Source organism: Furipterus horrens, unplaced genomic scaffold (genome assembly GCF_987537825.1).
Source record: "Furipterus horrens unplaced genomic scaffold, mFurHor1.1.pri manual_scaffold_16, whole genome shotgun sequence".
Taxonomy (NCBI): Eukaryota; Metazoa; Chordata; class Mammalia; order Chiroptera; family Furipteridae; genus Furipterus; species Furipterus horrens.
The window spans coordinates 12954710-12975311 of NW_028327186.1; the positions used below are offsets into that span (position 1 = coordinate 12954710).

At 61.0% G+C, this 20602-nt stretch overlaps 1 protein-coding gene across 2 annotated transcripts in view; it reads right to left on the reverse strand.

The window, feature by feature from the left end:
• Positions 1-539: 539 nt before the first annotated feature.
• TBC1D2B (TBC1 domain family member 2B) overlaps positions 540-20602 on the reverse strand; it is a 31391-nt gene continuing 11328 nt past the window's right edge. For both annotated transcript variants that reach the window (XM_090263632.1, XM_090263630.1), the window contains exons 2-13: positions 17525-17678; positions 14251-14416; positions 12494-12654; positions 11278-11510; positions 10336-10731; positions 9683-9793; positions 8610-8803; positions 7162-7656; positions 5432-5549; positions 3749-3934; positions 2265-2386; positions 540-966 (exon numbers count right to left, since the gene is read on the reverse strand). In XM_090263632.1, coding sequence (XP_090119758.1) covers positions 771-966; positions 2265-2386; positions 3749-3934; positions 5432-5549; positions 7162-7656; positions 8610-8803; positions 9683-9793; positions 10336-10731; positions 11278-11510; positions 12494-12654; positions 14251-14416; positions 17525-17678 — 2532 coding nt within the window. In that variant the 3' untranslated portion in view covers positions 540-770. The remainder of the gene's footprint in view (positions 967-2264; positions 2387-3748; positions 3935-5431; positions 5550-7161; positions 7657-8609; positions 8804-9682; positions 9794-10335; positions 10732-11277; positions 11511-12493; positions 12655-14250; positions 14417-17524; positions 17679-20602) is intronic.

Here is a 20602-nt window from a genome sequence, read left to right on the forward strand (position 1 = left end):
TGGCGGGCAGAGGACGCACCAGGGCGCTGGCTACACCCACAGACCTGGCTGCCGCGCCCCTGCGTCCCCCTGACCACGGCCGCCGGCTGGGCCTGCCTGGCAGGACGACAAGCCAGTCTCCCTGGAATGCCATCCCGTCCGTGCGTGGAGATGGCTTTGAGAGCTTCCTGCAGGAGCTCGTGGCCTGCACCTGCCGGTGAGGGGCGAGTGTGGTGTGAGCCGCGTGTGGGGGGCGGCCTGGGCAGCTATTCCGGGAACGCGCGGGGCTGGCAGGGCGAGGCCCCCGGCAGGCGGGTGCGGTTTCATCGGCGCCTCTGAACAGCGTTGTCTGTCTTCTCACACTGACCGCAGGCCACAGAGGAGCCACGCTCTGGCCAGGAGTCTGTGCGCACCGGGCGACCTCCACGGTGTGACCGAGCAGAGGACACCGCACTGCTTACCGGGGACAGGAGACGCAGCACGGGAGGCGGCCCAGCGGGGGTCTCTGAGGCACAGGCCCCGCGTGGCTGACCAGTGCTGTAAACAGGCTCCTGCGCGTGGCTGACGGGCAGGCCTGACCGTGCCCCCGTCACTGGGAACGCGGAACAGGACACGTGGGAACAAGCGTGCGGCTGGGAGGTGGCTGAGGACCAGTGCGGCCCCGGGCCCCGGCCCCTGGCCGAGAGGGGATGGCAGCTGCCCCACAGATTTCCGGACACAGCGGGGTTACATCCTGGGCTCGCACGGCGGCGCTGTCTCTGCAGGTCACCACTGGGCTGCGGGCAGGTCACTCAGGTGTCCTCCTCCTCGTCACTGACGAGTGCGCCTTTGTCAGGACTGGCGTCCCGTTCACGCAGGAAGTCCTCCCGGATGGCCTCCAGCTCCGTCAGCTCCAGCCGCACCTTCTCCAGGTGGTAGGCACGCCGGTTGCGGATCTGGCGCAGGGGGAAGGGGTTCAGGTCCCCGAAGGCGATCCCAATCAGCTTCCTGGGGGGACACAGGACAGAGCACCAGAGGGGCTCAGGCGGGGCTCACACGGGAGCTGAGGGAGGGGGCGCCTGAACTGGGCTGGTCAGAAGCCAGCTCTGCCCACGCCAGCCTCTGGCTCCTCAGCTGCCCTTTGTGGGTGTCACACTGTCCCCAGACCAAGGCACCCACCTGCAACAGACATTTTACAGTGACAGTGACTTGCCCCTAACCCCCCGCCAGTGGCCAGCAGTTTAATGAGAACAGATAAAATGAGCCCCGAGGTCTGGTGGGATTTCCAGCACTGAGCAGACGCAGCTGTCTCTGGGGGTCACAACAGAAGCCGGACCCTTCAGCAGTAAGGGGGCTCCCTCAACGCCCCCATCCTGCTGGGACCGAGGCCTAGGACAAGCTGTGACAGAACAGAAATGTCCCCAAGACGTCTCTGTGTCTTGTCAGAAAACAGCCACTTGCTCCTGCTTCCGGGCGACCGGCCAAGCGGCCCACAGACGTCCGTCCGGAGCAGAGCCAGCAGCTCCCGCAGCCCCCACTCCGCACGGGGGGTCCTGTTCGACCCAGCAGCCCCTGGATCCATTCAGAACCCCCGCCAGCCGATTTGTGGAGCAGTAGCTCCGCAGAACGAGGCCCCGGAGGTTGGGCCCTCAGCTGCTGGGGATGGAGCAGCCGCCGGCGGTGGCCCAGGGGACACACAGACAAAGGGGGGGCCCAACCAGGTAACAACGGGGGGGCTCGGGCAGGAGGGGCAAGACAGTTTGCCCGCACTGAGCGGCCTGGGCCGGGCGCCGGGCGCCGGGGGTCTTCCACTCTCATCGACCTGCCCCCACTTTCCCACGTTGGGGGGCACCTCGCCCCAGACCACCACCCCTCGCCTGTACCCTCTGAGTGACACAGACTCTCAGAAAGAAGCACAAAGTCCCGGCAGAGTCTCCAAGGCCCGACCTCAGTCCCTGTGACACAGATACCAGTCTGGCCAAATCACGTCGCGGTCCCCACATGCTGGTCCCCCATCTCCGCGCCAGCTCCTGAGCTGCTCCTTCCTGGCCCAGGTCACCCTGCACAGGCCTGGCCCTGGCTGGCTTCCTCCGGCACAGCACGGAGCAGCCCCCACCCCAAGTTTCTCATCTGTCACCCACGGTGCCAGCAGAGGGCCTGCCCATTGCCACCACTCAGTCAGGGCTGTCACCCAGATCCACCTGCTGCTGCGGCTGCTGGGCCTCAGCCTGTGGGAGGGAGGCCCGAGTCTCAGACGCAAGGGCAGGCCGCCGTCCCGGACGCGGGGACGTGCCCCCGGGACTCACCGAGCATCAAGGATCGTGCGAGTGAAGTATCGCAGGTACTTGAATATGGACATTGAATCTTGCAATTTCAGGATCTCCTCTTCCTTGTATTTGAAAAGTGCGAGGGCAAAACGGAAAATGACCTGCGGAAAGGACAGGGGATCCGTATGCAGAGAAGCACCCCCACTTCCAGGCAGCCCGGGGCGGCCGTGCTCCCACAGAACAGTGGACGCTGGTGCTTCGCAGCCACATCCGGCCAAGACCAGTGTCCCCGTGGAGCAGAACCTTTGGGGAACCCTCCCGTATGCAGCTGACTTCCAGTCAAGAACGCAGACAGACCTGGAAATCATTTTTACATAAACTCAAAACCACAGGTGATTGTGAAACCGTTAGAAAGCTCCTCACCGCCACGCAGTTTTATCGTGACGTGAAACTAGGCTGTGAATCACTGACTTTTGAATGTGGTGACACAGAGTAAAAAAAACATATTTTTTTCACTGATTTGTTTCGGAGGCGCCGTGTTTGAGGCCAGAGGGATTGGACCGGGGGTTGTCCTACAGGTTCCGCCAGCTTGGGAAGGAAGCGCCCACAGCGCTGAGTAGCTTATCTTCTGTCAACAGTCCTACCTATGGCCCAAGAGCAAGCAGCCTGCATGTAGGTCCTGGTTGAGAGTTCCTTCTCTTAATGACAGGCTGGGCTCAAGCCCCGTGTGGGACGAGCGGCGGGCACACACTCACTCTCTGCTGGTGTCACTACACACCAGGAAGGCCTTTTGCAGGGCGCTTTCGCATTTTCTGTGAAGACACAGACAGTTCTACCCTTGACCCAGTGCTTCCACGTCCCCGGCCCACGGATGTGCTTGTGGAAGGACGTCACCAGGGCCTGTCACGTGTATTTCTGGTTATCTGTGCGATGAGACACGATGCCGAGTCAAAAAAAAAAAAGCCAGCTCTCTATGCCCTGATATGGAACTATAAAGCCTATATTTTAGATACACAAGAAGCACCAAGAGGGATGTGTAATAAACCAAGAGGAGAGACGAGGAGACGGGGCGGAGAGAACTCTGCTGCATTCCTTCAGTTAGAAGATCTCCTTTCTGCTACATACTCTCTGTTATATAATCAATCTATCATTTGCTTACTTAAAACCTGAGTTTGAACAAACATACAACCGCCAGCACGGGAGGCTTGTGAGGATGAGGCTCTGAAGCTGCCTGTCCCCTGTGCACTGACCGCTGGGCCTCTGCGCTCCCGCCCACACACGGGGCAATACCACCATCCGCCTCGCGGCGGGGGTGGGGGGTTCGGCCCGCAAACCGGCCACAGCCCCGCGCGCAGGGCTCGGGGACGGAACGTCCCTGATGACAAGCAGGTGCCCGCTGTTTACGCCGCCCCCTCCAGTGGCACGCCGGGCCCGGATGGTGCACGCTGGGCCCGGATGGCGCTGGGGAGCCGGCCGCCCTGCCGCCAGATGCTGCCCCGCTGCCAGCCGGCAAGAAGGCCTACCTTAGGGCCCTCGTACAAGAAGGAGTCCCATATTTTGAAGAGGACGTCGCTCACGACGCTGTCCACGAACACCACCAGGAACCAGTTGAACGTGATGAGCGTGTAGTCCACCTTGTGCTGCTCGAAGTGGGCGTGCAGGCGCGGGAGCTTCTCACTCATGAGGTCTCGGAACACCCGCTGGTCCACCTGGACAGGGGACAGGGGGCGGGGGGCAGAGGTGTGGGGTCCGCCAGAGCGCCGTGCGGGCAGATGGCAGGTGCCATCGAGTGCCGTGGGCTGCCACCCTTCCACAGACCACGGGGGGTCTACAGCCTGAAGCCCGCTCCTGCACTCAGTGCGCCCCGTGAACACAGACGTGCCAAGGGGCCAGCAGGCATGTGGCTGTGAATCCCCATGCGGACACGGGACGCAGCCGCACAGGGCCCCAGACCCGGCTCTGCCCAGAGCCAGTGGGAGCTCAGGCCGCCCCTCAGACACGACCGGGCTGTGGGCAGTGAGCCGGCAGACCCGGGTGTGAGTCTCCCACTTCCCGGCTGGCAGCCAGTGCCCTCCAGGGGCAGGGGCAGCGTCAGTCACTAGGGATGCGGCCTCTCTCCTGGCAGTGTCATTCTGTCCTTGATGTCTAAGTGACAGCTACAAATCTGCACCCGCCTCTTGCCCGGCAGTGGCCAGCGCTGGGGAGGACAGGTGACGGGACCAGGGCCTGCCTGCGAGGGGCTGAAAGCTGGCAAAGCGCGAGGCCCTCAGCCGGCTCCTCGCCACAGTGCAGACGCACCTGGAAGCAAAACTCAGAGCCGCGCAGACGTTCACCACAGAGGGACTTTCCCCGGGGAGACCGTCACCCCGGCGACAACAGCTGAGCAGACAAGCAGCTGACGGGGAAGCGGCAGGAGGCAAGGACAGGAAGGACCCCGGGCTGGAGCACTCAGCAGCCACGACAGGCAACACCGCCCCCCAACCCCCCGCGGCACAGGGAGGGGGAACGGCCTTTGCTGCCCCTCCTGCCCCCTTTCCTCCTGCTGAGGCCCCCGCTGGCGGCTCAGGGCCTTGGGGCTGCCCGTGGATTGAGCCCTGGGGACCCTGAGCACAGCAGGGAGTGTGAGGGCATCTGCATGGGGCCAGGACCCAGGGAGCAGACACTGGAGCAGACAGGACGGGAGGAGGGACCTGAGGTGGTGGCTGGACCACAGGGAGACACGGCTCTGAGCCCCCAGCCCCCTGGGCACCTGCTGCCCTCGGCCAGGACTGAGAGCGGCGCTGTCCTGAGACCCCCCCACGCGTGCCCCCTTCCTTCCTGGGTCAGGGTCCTCCCAGCCCCCTGCGTCCCGCACAGGCGTCTCCCCTCAGGAACCAGGGGCATATCTGCTCCTGCCTCGGCCTCCGCAACCTGGAGAAACAGAGCGGCATGCCGGGCCCCCAAGCACCCTGTGCCGTGCTCAGCCCGCCGGCCGGCAGCCCCCACGGAGGGAGTACGGAGCTGTGGCCGGGACCTGACACCCTGCTGCAGCAGGCGCTGGGCGAGCCGGCCCTGCATCTGATCGCGCACAACAGCCCCGTCTCCGAGGCCCAGCCTCGTGTGCCCCGCTCGCCCGTCAGGGCTGCTACCGCACCCGCGGGGCCTAGTCCAGGCCGCCTTTCTGCTCTGCTCCCACAGCCGGGGCCGGAGCAGCGTTCTCAGCGTACCTGGGACCCCAGGAGTGTCTTGGTGTAGTAGTCCCGAGGCATGAAGGCCTCCACGATCGTCACCAGGCACCAGAAGGCGTCCTCCTGCTCCAGGTACAGCAGGGCCACGGCTGCCAGCCTGCAAGCAGAGGGGACCGGTGAGCACGGGCAGGTGCCCCACACGCCGCGGCCACAGGCCCCTCGCAGCCAAGGCCGCAGTTCCTCCCCCGCCATCTGGTTTCTGCAAACAGATGACGCAAGTGTTTCCCAGGGATCAACCAGCCTCAGGGAAAAACGTTTTCATGGTCAGATTTCTGCTACTGCAAGTGATTCTTTGAGTTTGTGGTTCAAGATGTTCCAACTCATCCTTTTACGCACAAGAAACCCAGAGCTGATGGAAGAGACAGACAGACAGCGGTTTAAGCACAGCCTCCCTGATGCTGTTTTGCTTAAAAAGGGGCTTCAGACCAATGGGCTGAGGTAAGCACACGGTGGTGGAGGTGGGGGCTCCAGACTCGCAGAGGGGACGCAGGTCTGGCTGCCTATGCACCCCTGAGGCCAAGTTAACCCCCTCTTCCTGCAACACACTCATCTCAGATGCAAAGCAGCGGCCCTGCTCCGCAGGTCGGGGTCTGCAGATGGGGACTCCCACGGCCCGCCTGCGGCTGGAACGTCTGCGTTCAGAGCTCAGCTCACGCCACTGGTTCACAGGGAATTCCCAGAGGCGCAGGGTCTGCGGTCTTTCCCTGCTCATACTTCTCACAGCCCAGCTGCCTGCTGTCAAGACATAGATGGGACTCCAAGTGGACAGCTGGGACTGACAGCAGAGAGGGAAAGGGACCGGGGACAGACGCGGGGTAGAAAGCACCCCAGTGCGTGGGGCGCAGTGACGGGCAGCACACAGGGGCGGGCCCTGTCCCCGCTCAGCGCAGAGAGTCGCCTGCGTCACCCAGAAGACAGGCCAGCCCTGGCTGGTGGGGCTCAGTGGACTGAGCGCTGGCCTGCAAACCAAAGGGTCACTAGCTTGATTCCCAGTCATGCACAGGCCTGGGGTGCAGGCCACGTCCCCAGTTGGGGGCGCATGAGAGGGAACCACACACGGATGTGTCTCTCCCTCTTTCTCCTTCCCTTCCCCTTCTCTCTAAAATAAATAAATAAATCTTTAAAAAGAAAGAAAAGGAGAGAGGCCAGGCCATCAGAGTCCTCTGCCTGCGGGCCCAGGGAAAGGCCTGGAGAGGAAGGAGCCCGGCCTCTTCCAGGGGCAAGGCCGCCCGCGTTCACATCATGCATGAGACACGAATGAAGTCACACTTCTGGTCCAAGCCCGCGTGGGACAAGAACCAGGAGAGAAGGAAGAGAAACCCAGCTGTCTCAGGTCAGTGGGACTCGGGTGCCTGTCTCTCTGTTATTCTAGACCTGGGGAGGCTGCGTCACTGACGCTCGCTTAACCCTGGCTGGGCGGCTCTGCTGTGTGGAGCGCCGTCCTGTGCCCCAGAAGGCTGTGCGTTCCATCCCCCGTCGGGGTGTGCGTGGGAGTCAACGGATTGATGTCTCTCTCTCTCCCTTCCTGTCGCCCTAAAATCAGTAAACATGTCTTAAGGGGAGGATCCAAAGAAAATGTGACAACGAGCTTACTGCACGCGGCTCCTTCTTTCCGTGCAAACACTGGGACGTCTCGGCTTAGCACGAGGGCAGGGAGGAGCCCGAGGTCCGCGGCGCGGCAGGCGGGGTGCCCCGCGCCGAGCACCCACCTGTTGAGGCCCTGGCAGTAGCCGATGTCCGGGTTGCGCCAGGAGAAGGCCAGCAGCACGCTGCGCAGCTTCTGCACGCCCTCGGAGGCCGGGCTGGAGTAGTGTTTGTTGTTGGGCAGGGTCCGCAGCAGGTCCAGCTCGATCTGCTTGGAGGCTGGGTTCTGCTTCTCCAGCGCCTTCTGCAGCAGGGCCTGGAAGTAGCCGGGCGGCGCGCCGTCCTTGAACTTCCTGGTGTGCAGGCCCACGCACCACTTCCACACCTTGGACCGGTGCTCGTGCGGGATGCCCGCCCGGACCAGGCTCTTCAGCTCCGGGGAGCACGCCATCTCCCGGTTCACTGTGCTAGCAAAGTAGTTCTCCCACTTGACGCCGATGGACGCCTCCTGCGACTCCGTGAGGTGGAGGCTCTTCAGGTCCAACGCCCGGACCTTGGCCACCAGCTTCTCTTCCTCGTCGTCCTCTGGGACTGTCCTGAAGCCGTAAATGTCATATTCACTGGGGAGAAAAACAGAAGGGAAAACGGAATGATGTGATCTTGGCAAAAAGACCAAAAAAGAGAACCTGGAAGTCAGCTCCTGTAAAATCGGGACTTCCATGTATCCGCGGCATTTGAACCCAGGGAGGAAATGGAGTTCTGCATAAACTGAGGAGGGCAGCGGGCGCTCAGTATGGAAAAAGTTAAATGTAACTTTAAAAAAAAATCTTCACCCAAGGACATTTTTTTTCATTACTTTTTACCGAGAGAGGAAGGGAGAGAGAAGCATTGAGTGGTTGCCTCCGGTACGCGCACGGACCAGGGATCAAACTTGCAACCTTTTGGTTACAAGATGAAGCTCCAGTCACACTGGCCAGGGCACATTAAGTCCCTTCTTGGTGGCACACAGCAGAAACACGGGTTCTAGATGGCTTAAAGCCCTAAATGTGAAAAGCACAGGGGAAGGTACCAGCAACACCACAAGGCTGATAACGTTTGGCCACATGAATACACGTGTGTGCATGTGTGTGTGTTTATATAGCATACAGATACATGCACGGAGTTATATTTGAACAGTATCATTTTAAAAGGTGAAAAGACAAGGGAGAAAAGCGTTTATCAGATGTCAGGGCAAAGAGGAACTCAGGCCACAAAGACGTCACGTGGTGTCAGGTGGCGAAAGGAAGAGGCGGCAGATGAACCGAGGGACAGAACCTCAGACTGGAGGTTGTCCCCAGCTATCTAGTGGCCCAGGGTCGCCGCGGGAGCTGAGGACAGAAGAGAAGCACCGCAGCGCCGGCCAGAGAGGCGGCGGAGGTGTGGTGCGAGGCCCTGACCCAGAAAGGGGCCGCAAGCCCAGGGCCCCAGGCTCTGGGCGCTGGGTGTGGCCTCCCGACAGCCAACGAGGGACGGAGACCCGGCTCCACCACGGCGGGGAACGTGCTCTGCGGGCCCCCGGCCGCCGGCGCCTCACCTGACGAGATGAGGCTTCACGAACGCCTGCTCCGGCTGCTCGGGGCCCTCCACCTGCAGCGCGTCCTCCAGCAGCTGCGCGATGACGTCCCGCGCGGGCCCCTGCTCCTCGGGGCAGACCGGGGTCTTCATCTCTTGCAGGAGAATCAAGTACTTACTCTCTATCTGGCAGAGCTTGGCCTCCAGGCTCGAGTACTGCGGAGAAAGGGGCAGTCACCCCCAGCCAGGCAGACACGCAGCGACTGACGGCCGAGAAGCCCCGACCCGCCGGGACGGGAGGCGCATCCATGGCGTGGCCGCCCGTCCCGTGTAAAACGCCCTGCGTGGGCCCCATCCGTCCACGGGGTCTGGCACACAAGCCGCTCTCAAGACAGCTGGACACCAACACAAGTGTCAGGCCTGGACGGGGCCGTGGCGGCTGCAGCAGCCAGGCCGCGTGCCCAGCCCAGAGGTCAGGCTGAGCGCGATGGGCCCCCGGGCAGCCTCCCGGAGCTACAGCAGCACCTTCTTAGGACAGCGGCCCCGGACTGGCTCCCAACTGCCACAGCATCAGGCAAGTCAAGCGCACCCCTGGCAGTCACACAGAGCACGGTGGGAAGCCGCTCTGAGGGTCACTCAGGAGGCGGGGGCGGCCGTGTCCTGGACCGTGACCGCAGGGCTTGCGATGCCACCGCACACTGTGAAGCCCGTGCGGCCACAGTCGGGTCGGCCCCACCAGGCATGCAGGGGACGGACATGCCATCCTCACCAGCCCCGTGTGCCGAGAAAGCACAGATCCACCAGCCCAAAGGCATCAGTCACAAACGCAAATAACCTCAATCTGGAGACACGGGAGAGGGTCTGGTTTTTCAGTAAAACCCACCATGTGTGCGAACGGGGGCCACCCCTCGGGGCCCTGCCCTCTGCCTTCATCCCAGACGGTAGGAAGCGGCGTACGCCCTGCACAGGCTGTAAGTACACTTTGGCACCAGGGACCCCGTCCCTCCCAGCGCGCCCGCTGAGCTGTGTTTCAAGCACGTCCATGTCTAAGGGCTCCCGGATCTCACCTGCAGCCAGGCGGCAGGACACACCCACCTTGGCCATGAGATCCCTCTCTCTCCTTTCCGCGTTTCTCCGCAGCGCCGAGAGTTCCAAAATTTCCTTATTTAGGAATTTATTTTGGGTTTTGTACCCCTGCAGATTATCCTGTTGAAAAAAAATATCCATCGATTCGCACTGGTTGAACGTCGACTAATTATTCATACAACTCATATTTTGCTGCCTCACCAAACAGCCCTGCTGAGTTAGAGCAAGTTCTGAGGAACTGAAAGCTGACGATCGGGCACTTTCGGATGCCTCTTTGGGGCCGCCCTTGGCGGCAGCAGGCAGGCAGGGACCGCTGCGGTGACCAGGGAGGGGCAACGATTAGTTTAATGTGGTGATTTTCCTGCGCTGGCCACAGAGGGGCAGGAGGCAGCCACTAGGTTGCGCAGGACAGTGGAGCTCGTGGGGGTGTAAACAGACATCTCCACCGCCTGGAAGCCGGAGAGGGGAGCGAGCTGAAGCTGCCAGAGCAACGGCAGCCTCGCCGGGCGGCCTTCCATTCCCCAGGGGAGCTCCTTAGCAGGCTCGCAATTATCTGACTGCAGCTCCCGGAGGCCAGCGGCCCCAGAGTGACCCCAACGGAGAGCCTGGTACGGGGCTCGGGGCCTCTTGTCCCAGCCACGGGAGCCCACGCCTGCCCTTACCTTCAGCCTGTCCAGCTCCAGCTGGTCCCGGCCGGCCGGGACGGCCGTGGGAGAGGCGGGCGTCCAGGTGGGCGAGGCCGTGCCGCCCTCGTTCTCGCTGAGCTGCCGCGACAGCTTGATGATGACCTCGTCCTTGGCCTGGATGGTCTCCATCAGCATCCCCAGCTGCTCGTTGAGCTCGCCCACCGCGCTCTTCAGCGTCCGCACCTCCTGCTGGAGGCTCTCCTTCTCCAGGCTGAGCCGCTCCAGCTGGCCGGCGAGGCCCAGGATCTGGTCGTCCTTCTGGTGCAGGAGCTCCAGCGTGTCCCGGGGGACCCCGTCGCAGAGCCGGCTGCTGGTGAAGTACTTGTCGTACTGGGACGAGCGCACCGTCTGCTGCAGCAGCCGCACCAGCTCCTGCAGCCGGGCCGGGGGGGCGGGGGAGAGGGAAGCAGAGCTGTGACAGGGCTGCATGGAGGGGCCGCTGGGGTCGGAGCAAACGCAGGAACGTGACTGGAAACATTTCAATACCAAACTTCCTCTTGAGAGGTCTCAGCAGAAAAGAGGAGAAGCACTTGCTCCACAGAGACAGAGGCAGAGAACAATGACAGGAACAGGAAGCCATGGGCACACACACTGTCATTACCAACGGCTCAGCCCTGTGAGCTCGACCACCGGCCTGCTGAGCAGTTAGAGGTGTTAGGTCTCATCGGCTCGGGAGAAACTGCTGTTTAACAGGACGTGGGAAGTCTTTTAACAGCTGTTCTCAGACTCTGGGCTGACACCCAGCGCAGCAGCGACCAAGTCACAGAGCACCCCCTGCTCTGGCCACGCGAGGGTCTGCGCTCTGCTGGGAAGCGCGTGTCAGGGAACAAGGGGCTAGGCGCCGTGGCCGTGGCAACAGGAAGCTTCCAGGCCCGGCCTGCTGAGGAGTGTGAGGAGGAGGCAGACAGGAAGAGCTACCTTCTGGCTGGACAGGTCCTTCCGTAAGCGCTCCAGCTCGTCCTGCTGGCCCGGCACCGGCGGCGGCCCCTCGGAGGCGGGCTTGCTGGCGCCTCCGCTGCCCGCCGTCCCCTCGGGTGCAGGGTCTCCGCTACTGTGGCGACCTTTGTACGAGCCAATCATGTCTTTCAAAGGGCGCCTTCCTTTGTAGGGAACGCGTCCGAAATCAAAGGGAAATCCGGAGCCAGTGACCCCTATGGAGAAACAAAGCGTCTTTCACGGGCAGTCAGGTCCTCCTTTGGGGCCGGACACGCCTGGCCTCTCACCTGTCACCCCGCTGGGAGCCTGCGGTCACCCCCAGAGCTGCCTCTGCCCCTCTCACTGCTGATTAACAGCCGAGCCCGAGTGGGACGCGCTCCCCCGCCCCCAGGCTTCCTTACAAGACTCCACCCCGTGACCACTTCAAGAGCATACACTGTCATCTGCTTGCTCAAGCTTGGCCTTACGACAGATAAAAAAGGCCTAACACACGTGGGCACAAACGAGGAACCAGTGACAAAACGGTACAAACGACAGCCCTCCCAAGAGCCCCATTCTCTGATAACGTTAAGTTATTTTCCAAAATCTATCAGTACTTTTAAAAGCTCACTGCCAGGGACTTCAGGTCAAGATGGAGGTGCAGGTACACAGGCGTCACCTCCTTATGCAACCCCAAAAAGAATTACAACTAAATCTCAATACTAGTAACACCCAGAACTGTCAGAAAATCAAACTGTATGGAAATCAGACAACCAAGGATTTATTTGTTGTTAGAGAGAGGGGAAGGGAGGGAGACAAACATCCATGTGTGGCTGCTTCTCACACGCCCCCAACTGGGGACCTGGCCCCAACCCAGGCCTGTGCCCCGACTGGGAGTCGAACCCACGACCTCTCGGTTCACAGGCTGGTGTTCCATCCACTGACCCACACCAGCCAGGGCTTGTTTTTCAACCCCTATTTCTGTAAAGAGCACCATGGATGTCCCATCTCCTTGAAAAGTTTAAGAACCACAGGACGGGACACTCATTCATCTCTTGCAGCATCGCCTTTCAGGCCTTTGTGTTTTATCCTGCGAAGAGCATACGAGCCCCGCTGGGCCCTGTCTTCTGGAAATGCCTGCTCCGCAAGGGTGCCCGCGCCTCTGGCGGCGCAGAGACGGCAGCACGGGGAGGACAGGGCACAGCAGCCAGGCCCACACCTTTGCCTCCTTCTGGCGGCTGCTTCCTGCGCTCCTCCTGGGCTGTGGACTCCTCCAGGTCCTTGGGGCTCGGGTCTAGCAGCTCCCACTCCTCACTGGTATAAAACACACTCTTCCGACTGTCATGCCCTCTTCCGGGGCGGAGAGAAGACATGGAGTTCCTATTGGAAAGAGGGAAATGTTATTTTGAAAACAATGGTAAAACAAAACATCCCATCCCATCGATGGGGTTGGCAAGAATGAAAAAGATCTGATCATCTCCAGTGCTGGCGAGGACGCTCTGCCCCCCGATGAGGGCATGTCTGCTGCTGCCACGGAGAGAACGCGGCAATGCACAGGTGAGGCACGGGGTCCGCCCTGAGGCCCTGCGTTTCCAGACCAAGTCCTGCAGGCGTGTGCCAGGGGCCACAGACAAGAACACTCCTCACCTCTCACGAGCAAAAGCGCCTAACAAACATGCAGCCACAGGAAGACACCCCAACGGAAGCACACTCATGCAGCCACAGGTGACACACCATCTGAAATGACTGCGTTCCTCTGGCACATACTCCCTGAGCGCCTACCGTGTGGCAGGTGCTACTCCAGCCACGTGGGGTACGCCAGTGAGCGAAACGCAGCTGCTTGCCCTGTGGCATGCACTCTCTAGCTAAGGCTACGTGTATCATATGGATAAATGTGTTTCAAATGCTGAAGAAAAAAAGAAAAAAAATTAAAGAATGAGATATACAACCGGATATGGTTTTAAGTCTTCAACATAATACCACTAATAGATATTTATAGAGAGATACATAAGTAGTACAGTATTTTTAAAAACCTACACGGACCCTGGTTACCTCTGTGAAGGATCACGGAGAAGAGAGGATCTGAACTGTATCTGTGATGTTTTAATTTGTATTTACTTTTAATTCAGCAGAAATAGGACAGAATTATACAGCTGGGCAGTGACTACCTAGGCAATCAATTACTATAGTCTATATGTGTTTGTGTGCTAAAAACATTGCAGTAAAACATTTAAAAACGAGGCTGAGATTTCTCCTTCCAGTGAAGGTGGAGTAAGAGGGACTAGATTTACAGTCCCTAAAAAAGACTTACAAACGGAACAAAGGACAGGGAACAACGATTCTCAGGTATGGGATGCCAGCCGGCACAGGGCAGTGATCCTGAGGGAGGACCGACGGGGGGAGCGCAGCGCCCTGCCTGGAGAGCGTCCAGGCCCCGGTGCAGGCAGGGACCCTGGGGGTGCCCACGGGCGCAGCGCTGGGGACAGGAGCTGAACAGAGAGGGCAGGTCTCAGGGGCTCCCAGGTCCCCCGCGCAGGAGGACGGGGAGCAAGCCCACTGAGAGCAGCAGAGGGAACCGTCCCCAAGGCCGCCGAGGGCGCGTTCACACACTGGCTGCCACCGTGACCCCCGGAGGCTGCTCTCATCCCACCGGACAGAGCTTCCAGGGGACTTCAAAAGGACCCACTGCTTCTGGGGGACTGAGGTACATTCCAGCAGGAAGTTGGAGTCTCCATGGAGCACAAAACCACAAAGACACCCAGCACCGGAGAGGGGAGGCCTCGCACACTCCCGCCACCCAACAGAAAAACCACAGGCGTGCAGACGTGTACAGACACTGCTGACCCCGAGGGGAGAGGCCAGGGAACAGGGACAGAGGCCGCAGTGACGGGCGACACAGTGCGTGCACGAAACCACAGTGAGTGCTCCCAGCAGGCCCCCGGTTTCAGGGGTGCGCGCAGCTCTCCCGTGACTCACTTGAGCTCAGCGCCCCACTGCTTCAAGGAGAAGTTGATGGAGTTCGGGGGCCCGGGCGCTGGCTGACTGGCAGCCTGTGCTCCCACCAGCTCCCCGGGGGCGGTCTCCACAGATAGGACATTGCGGGCTTTTTCTGCAGAAGCATTTAGGTGAGGGTAAACGAAATCTGAAAGAGAGGCAGACAGAGGTCAGGGGGTCAAAGCTGGCCTGCGGACCATGGCATCCGCCAGGCAACACAGGCTGACGTGCTGTGTAAACCGGGTGCAGGACCGTATGGTTTTACCACAGACCACATGGAACTTCTGTGGTGGCTGCGGCGTTCTGCAACTGTCTGGGTCTAAAGCGGGCCATCGTTTCTCAGAGGGAGGCTGGATGCGCCTCGGTCCCGGGATCGAGGAGACTGCCCCCCGCCCCCGTTGCCTCATAGCTCAGCACACCTGACGTTACCCGTGACCAGGGCCGCTCACCTGTCTGATAAGGAACAACTTCCAAGGCAAACTGTTCGGTACAAAGAGCAAAGTGCAAATCAGATCGTACCACCCCCCCGTTTTCTCTAAGAATACGTCCCCATCTGCTACTATCGGCAGGACGGGACACTGCCAAGGCTGCACGTCCCGGGACAGCAGAGCAGCCCCGTACGGTCACAGGACCAGACTTCACACTGTGACACTACAAGGCAGCTGTTGGAACTGTGCAAGGTTGAAATTACCTAACACCCAAGACCTGCTTCAGAACAACATTTTCTTATTTAACAAACAAATCATAACACTGGCGTCAAATAACATGTCACTTGCTTCAAAAATCCCCGAGTTTAGCAGCCAGGGGTCTCCATGAGACAAGTTATGAAATAACTGTTGAAATTACCTAATAAACGTGGGGGTAATAGTGTTATTCTCTCTTTGCATGTTTTAACTCTCCCACGATAAAAACGTACTTTCTAGAAGTCGCAACAAGGACGTGTCCGACTGCCAGGACTGCCCCGAGCAGAGGCATGCGCCCCACAACGACCGACCTGCTTCCGCCCAGTGCTCGGCTCTCTGTGAACACGCTCGGGACGCAGCGCCGGACAGCAGCCCGGAAACAACGTCTTTCTAACCAGACGTGTCAGCTCCCACCTGTGTCGGGGGCGGCGGGTGTCTGGGAAGGTCGCAGGGGCCCCTGGAGGTTCTGTCCCCAACAAGGACACCTTCCAGGGGGCAGGCCACTCCCCGGACCGCGGCCAGGGGAGGAGGGAGCACCCCGGGGAGCGTGCCCGGCTGTGACATGAGGGGTGGTTTCTCTCGGGGGAACGTGGCTCTGGCCAGGAGAGGCACCGGCGGCGGAGAGTGGGGGTCTGAGCGAGCCGGGAGAGCAGGAGGGGGTGGGAGACAGGCCTGCGGCTGCCGTGGGGCCCGAGCTTGAGTCAGGAAGGCCAGCAGTTATGACCCGCCCCGGCCCCCACTTCGCAGTGCCAGCCACCGTCGCCTACCGAGCACGAGGTGCTGAGGGGACAACAGAGGGAGACGGAGGAGTGGCCCTAAGGCAGGGTGCAGCTCGGAGACAGAAACTCATAAAATGTCCGGCTGCAGTCACAGGGCGTGCGTGCACCGCGGCGCTTCCTCGTTCACGTGGCGGTGGCTCCTAAGGTTTCACTTGGAAAAGGAGTTCCAGCAAACAGACAAAAACGGGCTCAGCCCTGGCCACTGTGGCTCAGTTGGTTGGAGCATCGTCCCATAACGGAAAGGTTCTGGGTTCGATTCCCAGTCAGGACACATGCCCGGGTTGCGGGTTCGATCCCAGTTCTGGGCGCGTCTGATCCCTGGTCTGGGCGCCTACAGGAGGCAACCGACGGATGTTTCTCTCACATTGATATTCCCTTCTCTCTCTCCAAAAGCAATGAGAAAATGTCCTCGGGTGAGGATAAAAAAAAAAAAAAAAAAAAGAAAGGAAAAAAGAAAGTTCCAACACCACGAGGAGGGGCAGTCCCCTTGACCCACTTCACTTGTCGGGACACGAAAGCCCAGAGCAGGGCGTGAACGTGGCCACCTGCCCTGCGGGGGGCCGGCCGCAGCAGGTGCAGGGTCGGCCCCAGGGGTGGGCACCCGGCTCCGGGCAAGCAGGAGGCGGAAAGTGAAACCGACATCCCCCCGCCTCCCCAGGGCTGGCTTCTCCCAGGCCTCTTGTGGGCAAAGCATTACAATTCTTTCTATTTTTATTTTTTTAATTTGCATTGATTGGTTGAGAGAGAGAGAGAGACATCGCTTTGTTGTCCCGCTCACTGCGCACTCCCTGGTTGCTCCCTGCGCGCGCCCTGACTGGGGTGGAACCCACAGCCTGGCCGCGTCACCGGCCAGGGCCCGCATCACCATCCCAGCGCGGCCGGGAGGCACGCACAGGACCGTCACAGCCTCTCTTCCTGTGTCGGTCGGCAGCAAGGTGAGGGCGGCCCCCCTACGGGGTCAAACTGTCAACAGAAAACCCCAAGATTACCAAGAAAACCCCAGGCCTTGCAGCACCTCTGGCCGGCACCGGAAATGCTTCCTGGGGACGTCAGACGCTGGGGGGCGGGTGGAGAAGGGGCAGGAGGATGTTGGCGAAAGAGACCACGTCTAAGCAGAATTATGTGAGGCAAGAAAAAAGCTATTTCCCGGCTTTTGCTGTTACGGTTATTTGTGTCTGGTTTTCAGCGTCGGGACAGCCATGTGAGGTTTGCCTGAATGGAAGTGGGGCTGCGGGCGCAATCCCGTGGGCAGAGACTAGACCAGTAAAGACTCGGCTGGCGGGAAAATGGGTTTGCAGGAAAAGGTGCTGAGAAGTCTAAGTAGCCATCTGTTTCCCAAACAAGCTGGGGGCACACATGCCGCCGGGAGGCAGGGGCTACCGTGAGTAAGGGGATGCCACGACCCAGAAGGAAGTGGCCTTGGTGTTTGACAGTTAGCGCCTTCCTAGGAAACACCCCTGGTCGGGGCAGGAGAGGACTGGGAGGAAGCCGTCCCGTGCACAGACCCGGGGACCTCTGTCGGCCCCGCCCACTGCGCAGGAGGGCACACACCCGACCTGCCCCCCGCAGGCGTCGTCTCTGCAGGGCGCGGGCCGTGGCCTCGCCGGACAACCGAGGCCACCACGAGCCTCGAGTCCAGTTCTGGGCGTGGAGGCGCGCAGGGACCTGAGAAGCTGCCCATTCACAGGGGCCGTCGCCACGGTTCTCATTCCATTCCGGGGCCCTGCTCACCTGCGGGACTGCGTCCGACAGGAACACCGGGAACCGATGCGCGTCCCCCCACCTCTGACTCACCTGTGGTGTCTCTGGCCACGAGGCCCTTAGCGAAGTCCCCAGGGGTGGGGGAGGTCCTGCTGTCCCACTTGACCATGTCCAGACCGTTGCAATATTCCCATCTCTTCTGCTGCAGCTCCTGCAGCCAGTACGTCATGAGCTGACGATTCGGAGCCTAGAGAGAGAGGGGACGGAAGTGTCACGGCCACCAAGGAGACGAGGGACCTAAACACGGTACCCCGGGAGGAACGCCTGAGGCCCTCGCCACCCGAAAGGGAGCGTGAAGGAGAACAGGTCAAAGAAATCTCAGTTTCAAGATGAGTAGCTCCGGCTTACAAGTTGTTCAGTCAAACAGCAATTTTAACGTAACTAATTTATTCTGATGATAAGAAATCTTTTTAAATTCTAAAATTACAGTAGGATAAAATACACTTTCCTCGGCAGGTTTTAGGAAGGCTTGCTATTCCTGTTGCCCTTTCTCTCTGAGCGCCTAGAAGCTCTTTCTCACAAAACCAGATCGCACACACGGACGCCGCCCTTGCCAGCGCAAATCAAATGACGGTCCTTACAGCCCGCCGGCGCCGGGCAGAGCGCACAGAGAAAACCGCGATTCAGCGCCGGCAGGAACATGCATTACCATGGCTGAAACGTGTTCTGATTGAAGCCTTTAAAGGAAAGGACCCAGAGCACTGGCACCCTCGTCCCCGCCGGCAGACGGTCTGTTGCGGGACCAGCCTGGCAGTGCCTCAGAGACGCACGGTGCCCGGGCGACCAGCCGCCCCACCGCCCGGCACGGACCCAGAGCCACAAAGGCCCGGCGCCCGTGATCAGACGCTTCTCTCGTCGCTGCCAAAATGGACAACAAGCCAAACGTCCAAAACCCGGGGAGCAGACGCTCTGTGGCTCCCCAAGACCGTGGAGGCCCACTGAGCTGCAAGAAAGAACAAGCTGTGGCTTCCGCCGACACGGACGGTGTGTGTGGAAGGAGCCGGACCCCAAACGCTGCGCGCAGTGTGACTCCATGGACGGGACGTTTTAATGCAGAGCAATGCGCACAGACGCAAACCTGCGGCCACCAGGGCCGGGGCGAGGGGACGGTGGGGTGCGGGGGGCCAGCGCACAGCAGACCGTGTGTCCCAACTGCGTGTGGGCACACGAGTCCACGCACTTGTCACTCACAGAATCGTATGTGACGCACAGGGACTTTCACCACGTGTACATAAAAAAAGAAATAACCAAGACAAGGAGGGAAACCAAAAAAATGAGCTGTAGACAAGCCCCAAGGAGCCCCACGAGGACGCTGGGGAGTCCCATGTGGTGCCCGGGGCCAGAGGCACAGCCGTGCACCTCCCAGTGGGGAGAGGAGAGCGGCTGGGAGCTGCCGCGGCGCCAGCACCAGGGCCCAGGCCCCTCTCACAGGCCCGTGCTGAGCCCCCGGCCCTCAGCGCGGAGGAGAGCGCGTGTGTTCCGGTCCTCCCACCGCTCCCTTGCCTGAGTCCCACTTCCATTGCGCAGAGGAGACCACCAGGGATTGCCCAGACCCTGGCCTCCCCGCCCCACAGCCTGCACACACGCCTCTGCCTCTGTTTGGGCTCAGAAGCGCGGCACACGCCCACGGGCCCAAGTCCTCGCCTCCCTGCCCTGCCGGCTCCTGCCACGCCGGCACGGTGAAAGATGTGCTCTGTACCAGAAAACCTCCCTTTACACCTCTGAGTAGCAGATCTAACGAGGGAACAATTAGTAACCCGTTACTCATCTCTCGCTAAGTTCCTGGGGCCAAAAGCCTCCTGGGTCACATGCTTTCGATGTCTGACATATTATTCATGGTACAGAAACCTGGTCAACAAGGGGGCCAAGCACCTCGAGACAGTGACTAACGGGCTCCTTTCGTTTAAAAAAAGATCTAGAAACCACGGAGAGCATCTGACTTCCAGCCAGGCAGCTGCTGAGGCCGGCGCTGTGCGCACGCGGCTGAGCCCGGCACAGAAACGCGGGGGCCACGGGGCAGGCGGCCCACGGGGGAGCCCGCAACCCCCACCAGCTCCAGGGGCCTCCGCGTCTCCCTGTGGCGCCGTTTCCTTAAGCAGAGGCCGCCTGGGTCCTCTCGGACGCAGAATCAGAAACAAGTCTCTGCGCTGCCCCGGGCCCACTGTGACATGACAAAGGCGCCTAGAGGTGCCCCATCCGACAGTCATGTGTGGCTGCCGAGCACGCGTGACACGGCTGGTGTCACGTGGTGAAGTGTTCTGGATACACGGGGTTAGATAACATTTATTTACACGGTTGATCTCTCCTGCTTAATGCGGGTGTGGGAGTCCCTAGAAGTATGTCCCCGGCTCACGTGGGGCCTGCACGGGGCAGAGCTGTCTAGGTCACGGTGACAGGCCAGCCCCACGTGGAGCCGAGGCTGCTGGGACGCCCAGAGGGTGAGAAGGGGCCTGGGGATCCCGGGGTGCGGGGCGGGCCACCCCCCCCGCACAGGCCTGACGACCCAGGACAACGTCCCCCGCCAACACGGCACCGTGTGCGGGTCATGTTTAGGCCGATGCCGGCTTTCTCTCAGCACCAGAAAGGAGGAATCTGGCCGGACTGGTTCGGTTTCAGGACCTTTGCCGCCCCGTCTGGAAGTGGGGCAAGCAGGACCCTCGAACAGCCCAGGAGTTTGTCCCCGGAGCCAGCATCCAGCTGCTGACGGCTGACCCGGTCACCGCTGCAGGGACCACCCCACCCCCCATCCGCCAAGCACCGACCCACCCGGGGGGCAGCGGCAGGGCTGCCGTGAACCGTCCCGGCCCCCTCCCGCCGTCAGTGCTGGATCCCGGACTCTGGGGCGGGACAGACGCTGCGTTCCGGCTGGGAGGGCGGAGTGGGCCACAGCCCACGGCTCTGCCAGGGGACGCAGATGCCAGCCCAGCAGGAAGCCGGGTGTCACCCGTCTGAAGGTTCCCGGGGCCAGACCCTGAGTCTCCCAGGACACCACGGCCCACTCCTCTTCCTCCCTAATGGCCAGGGCAAACGCCACCTCCAAAGGGGCTTCTCCCTGACCCGGCCTGCAGCTCTCCCTGCCCTCTGAGCGGGCGGCCAGGGCGCCGCGTGGCC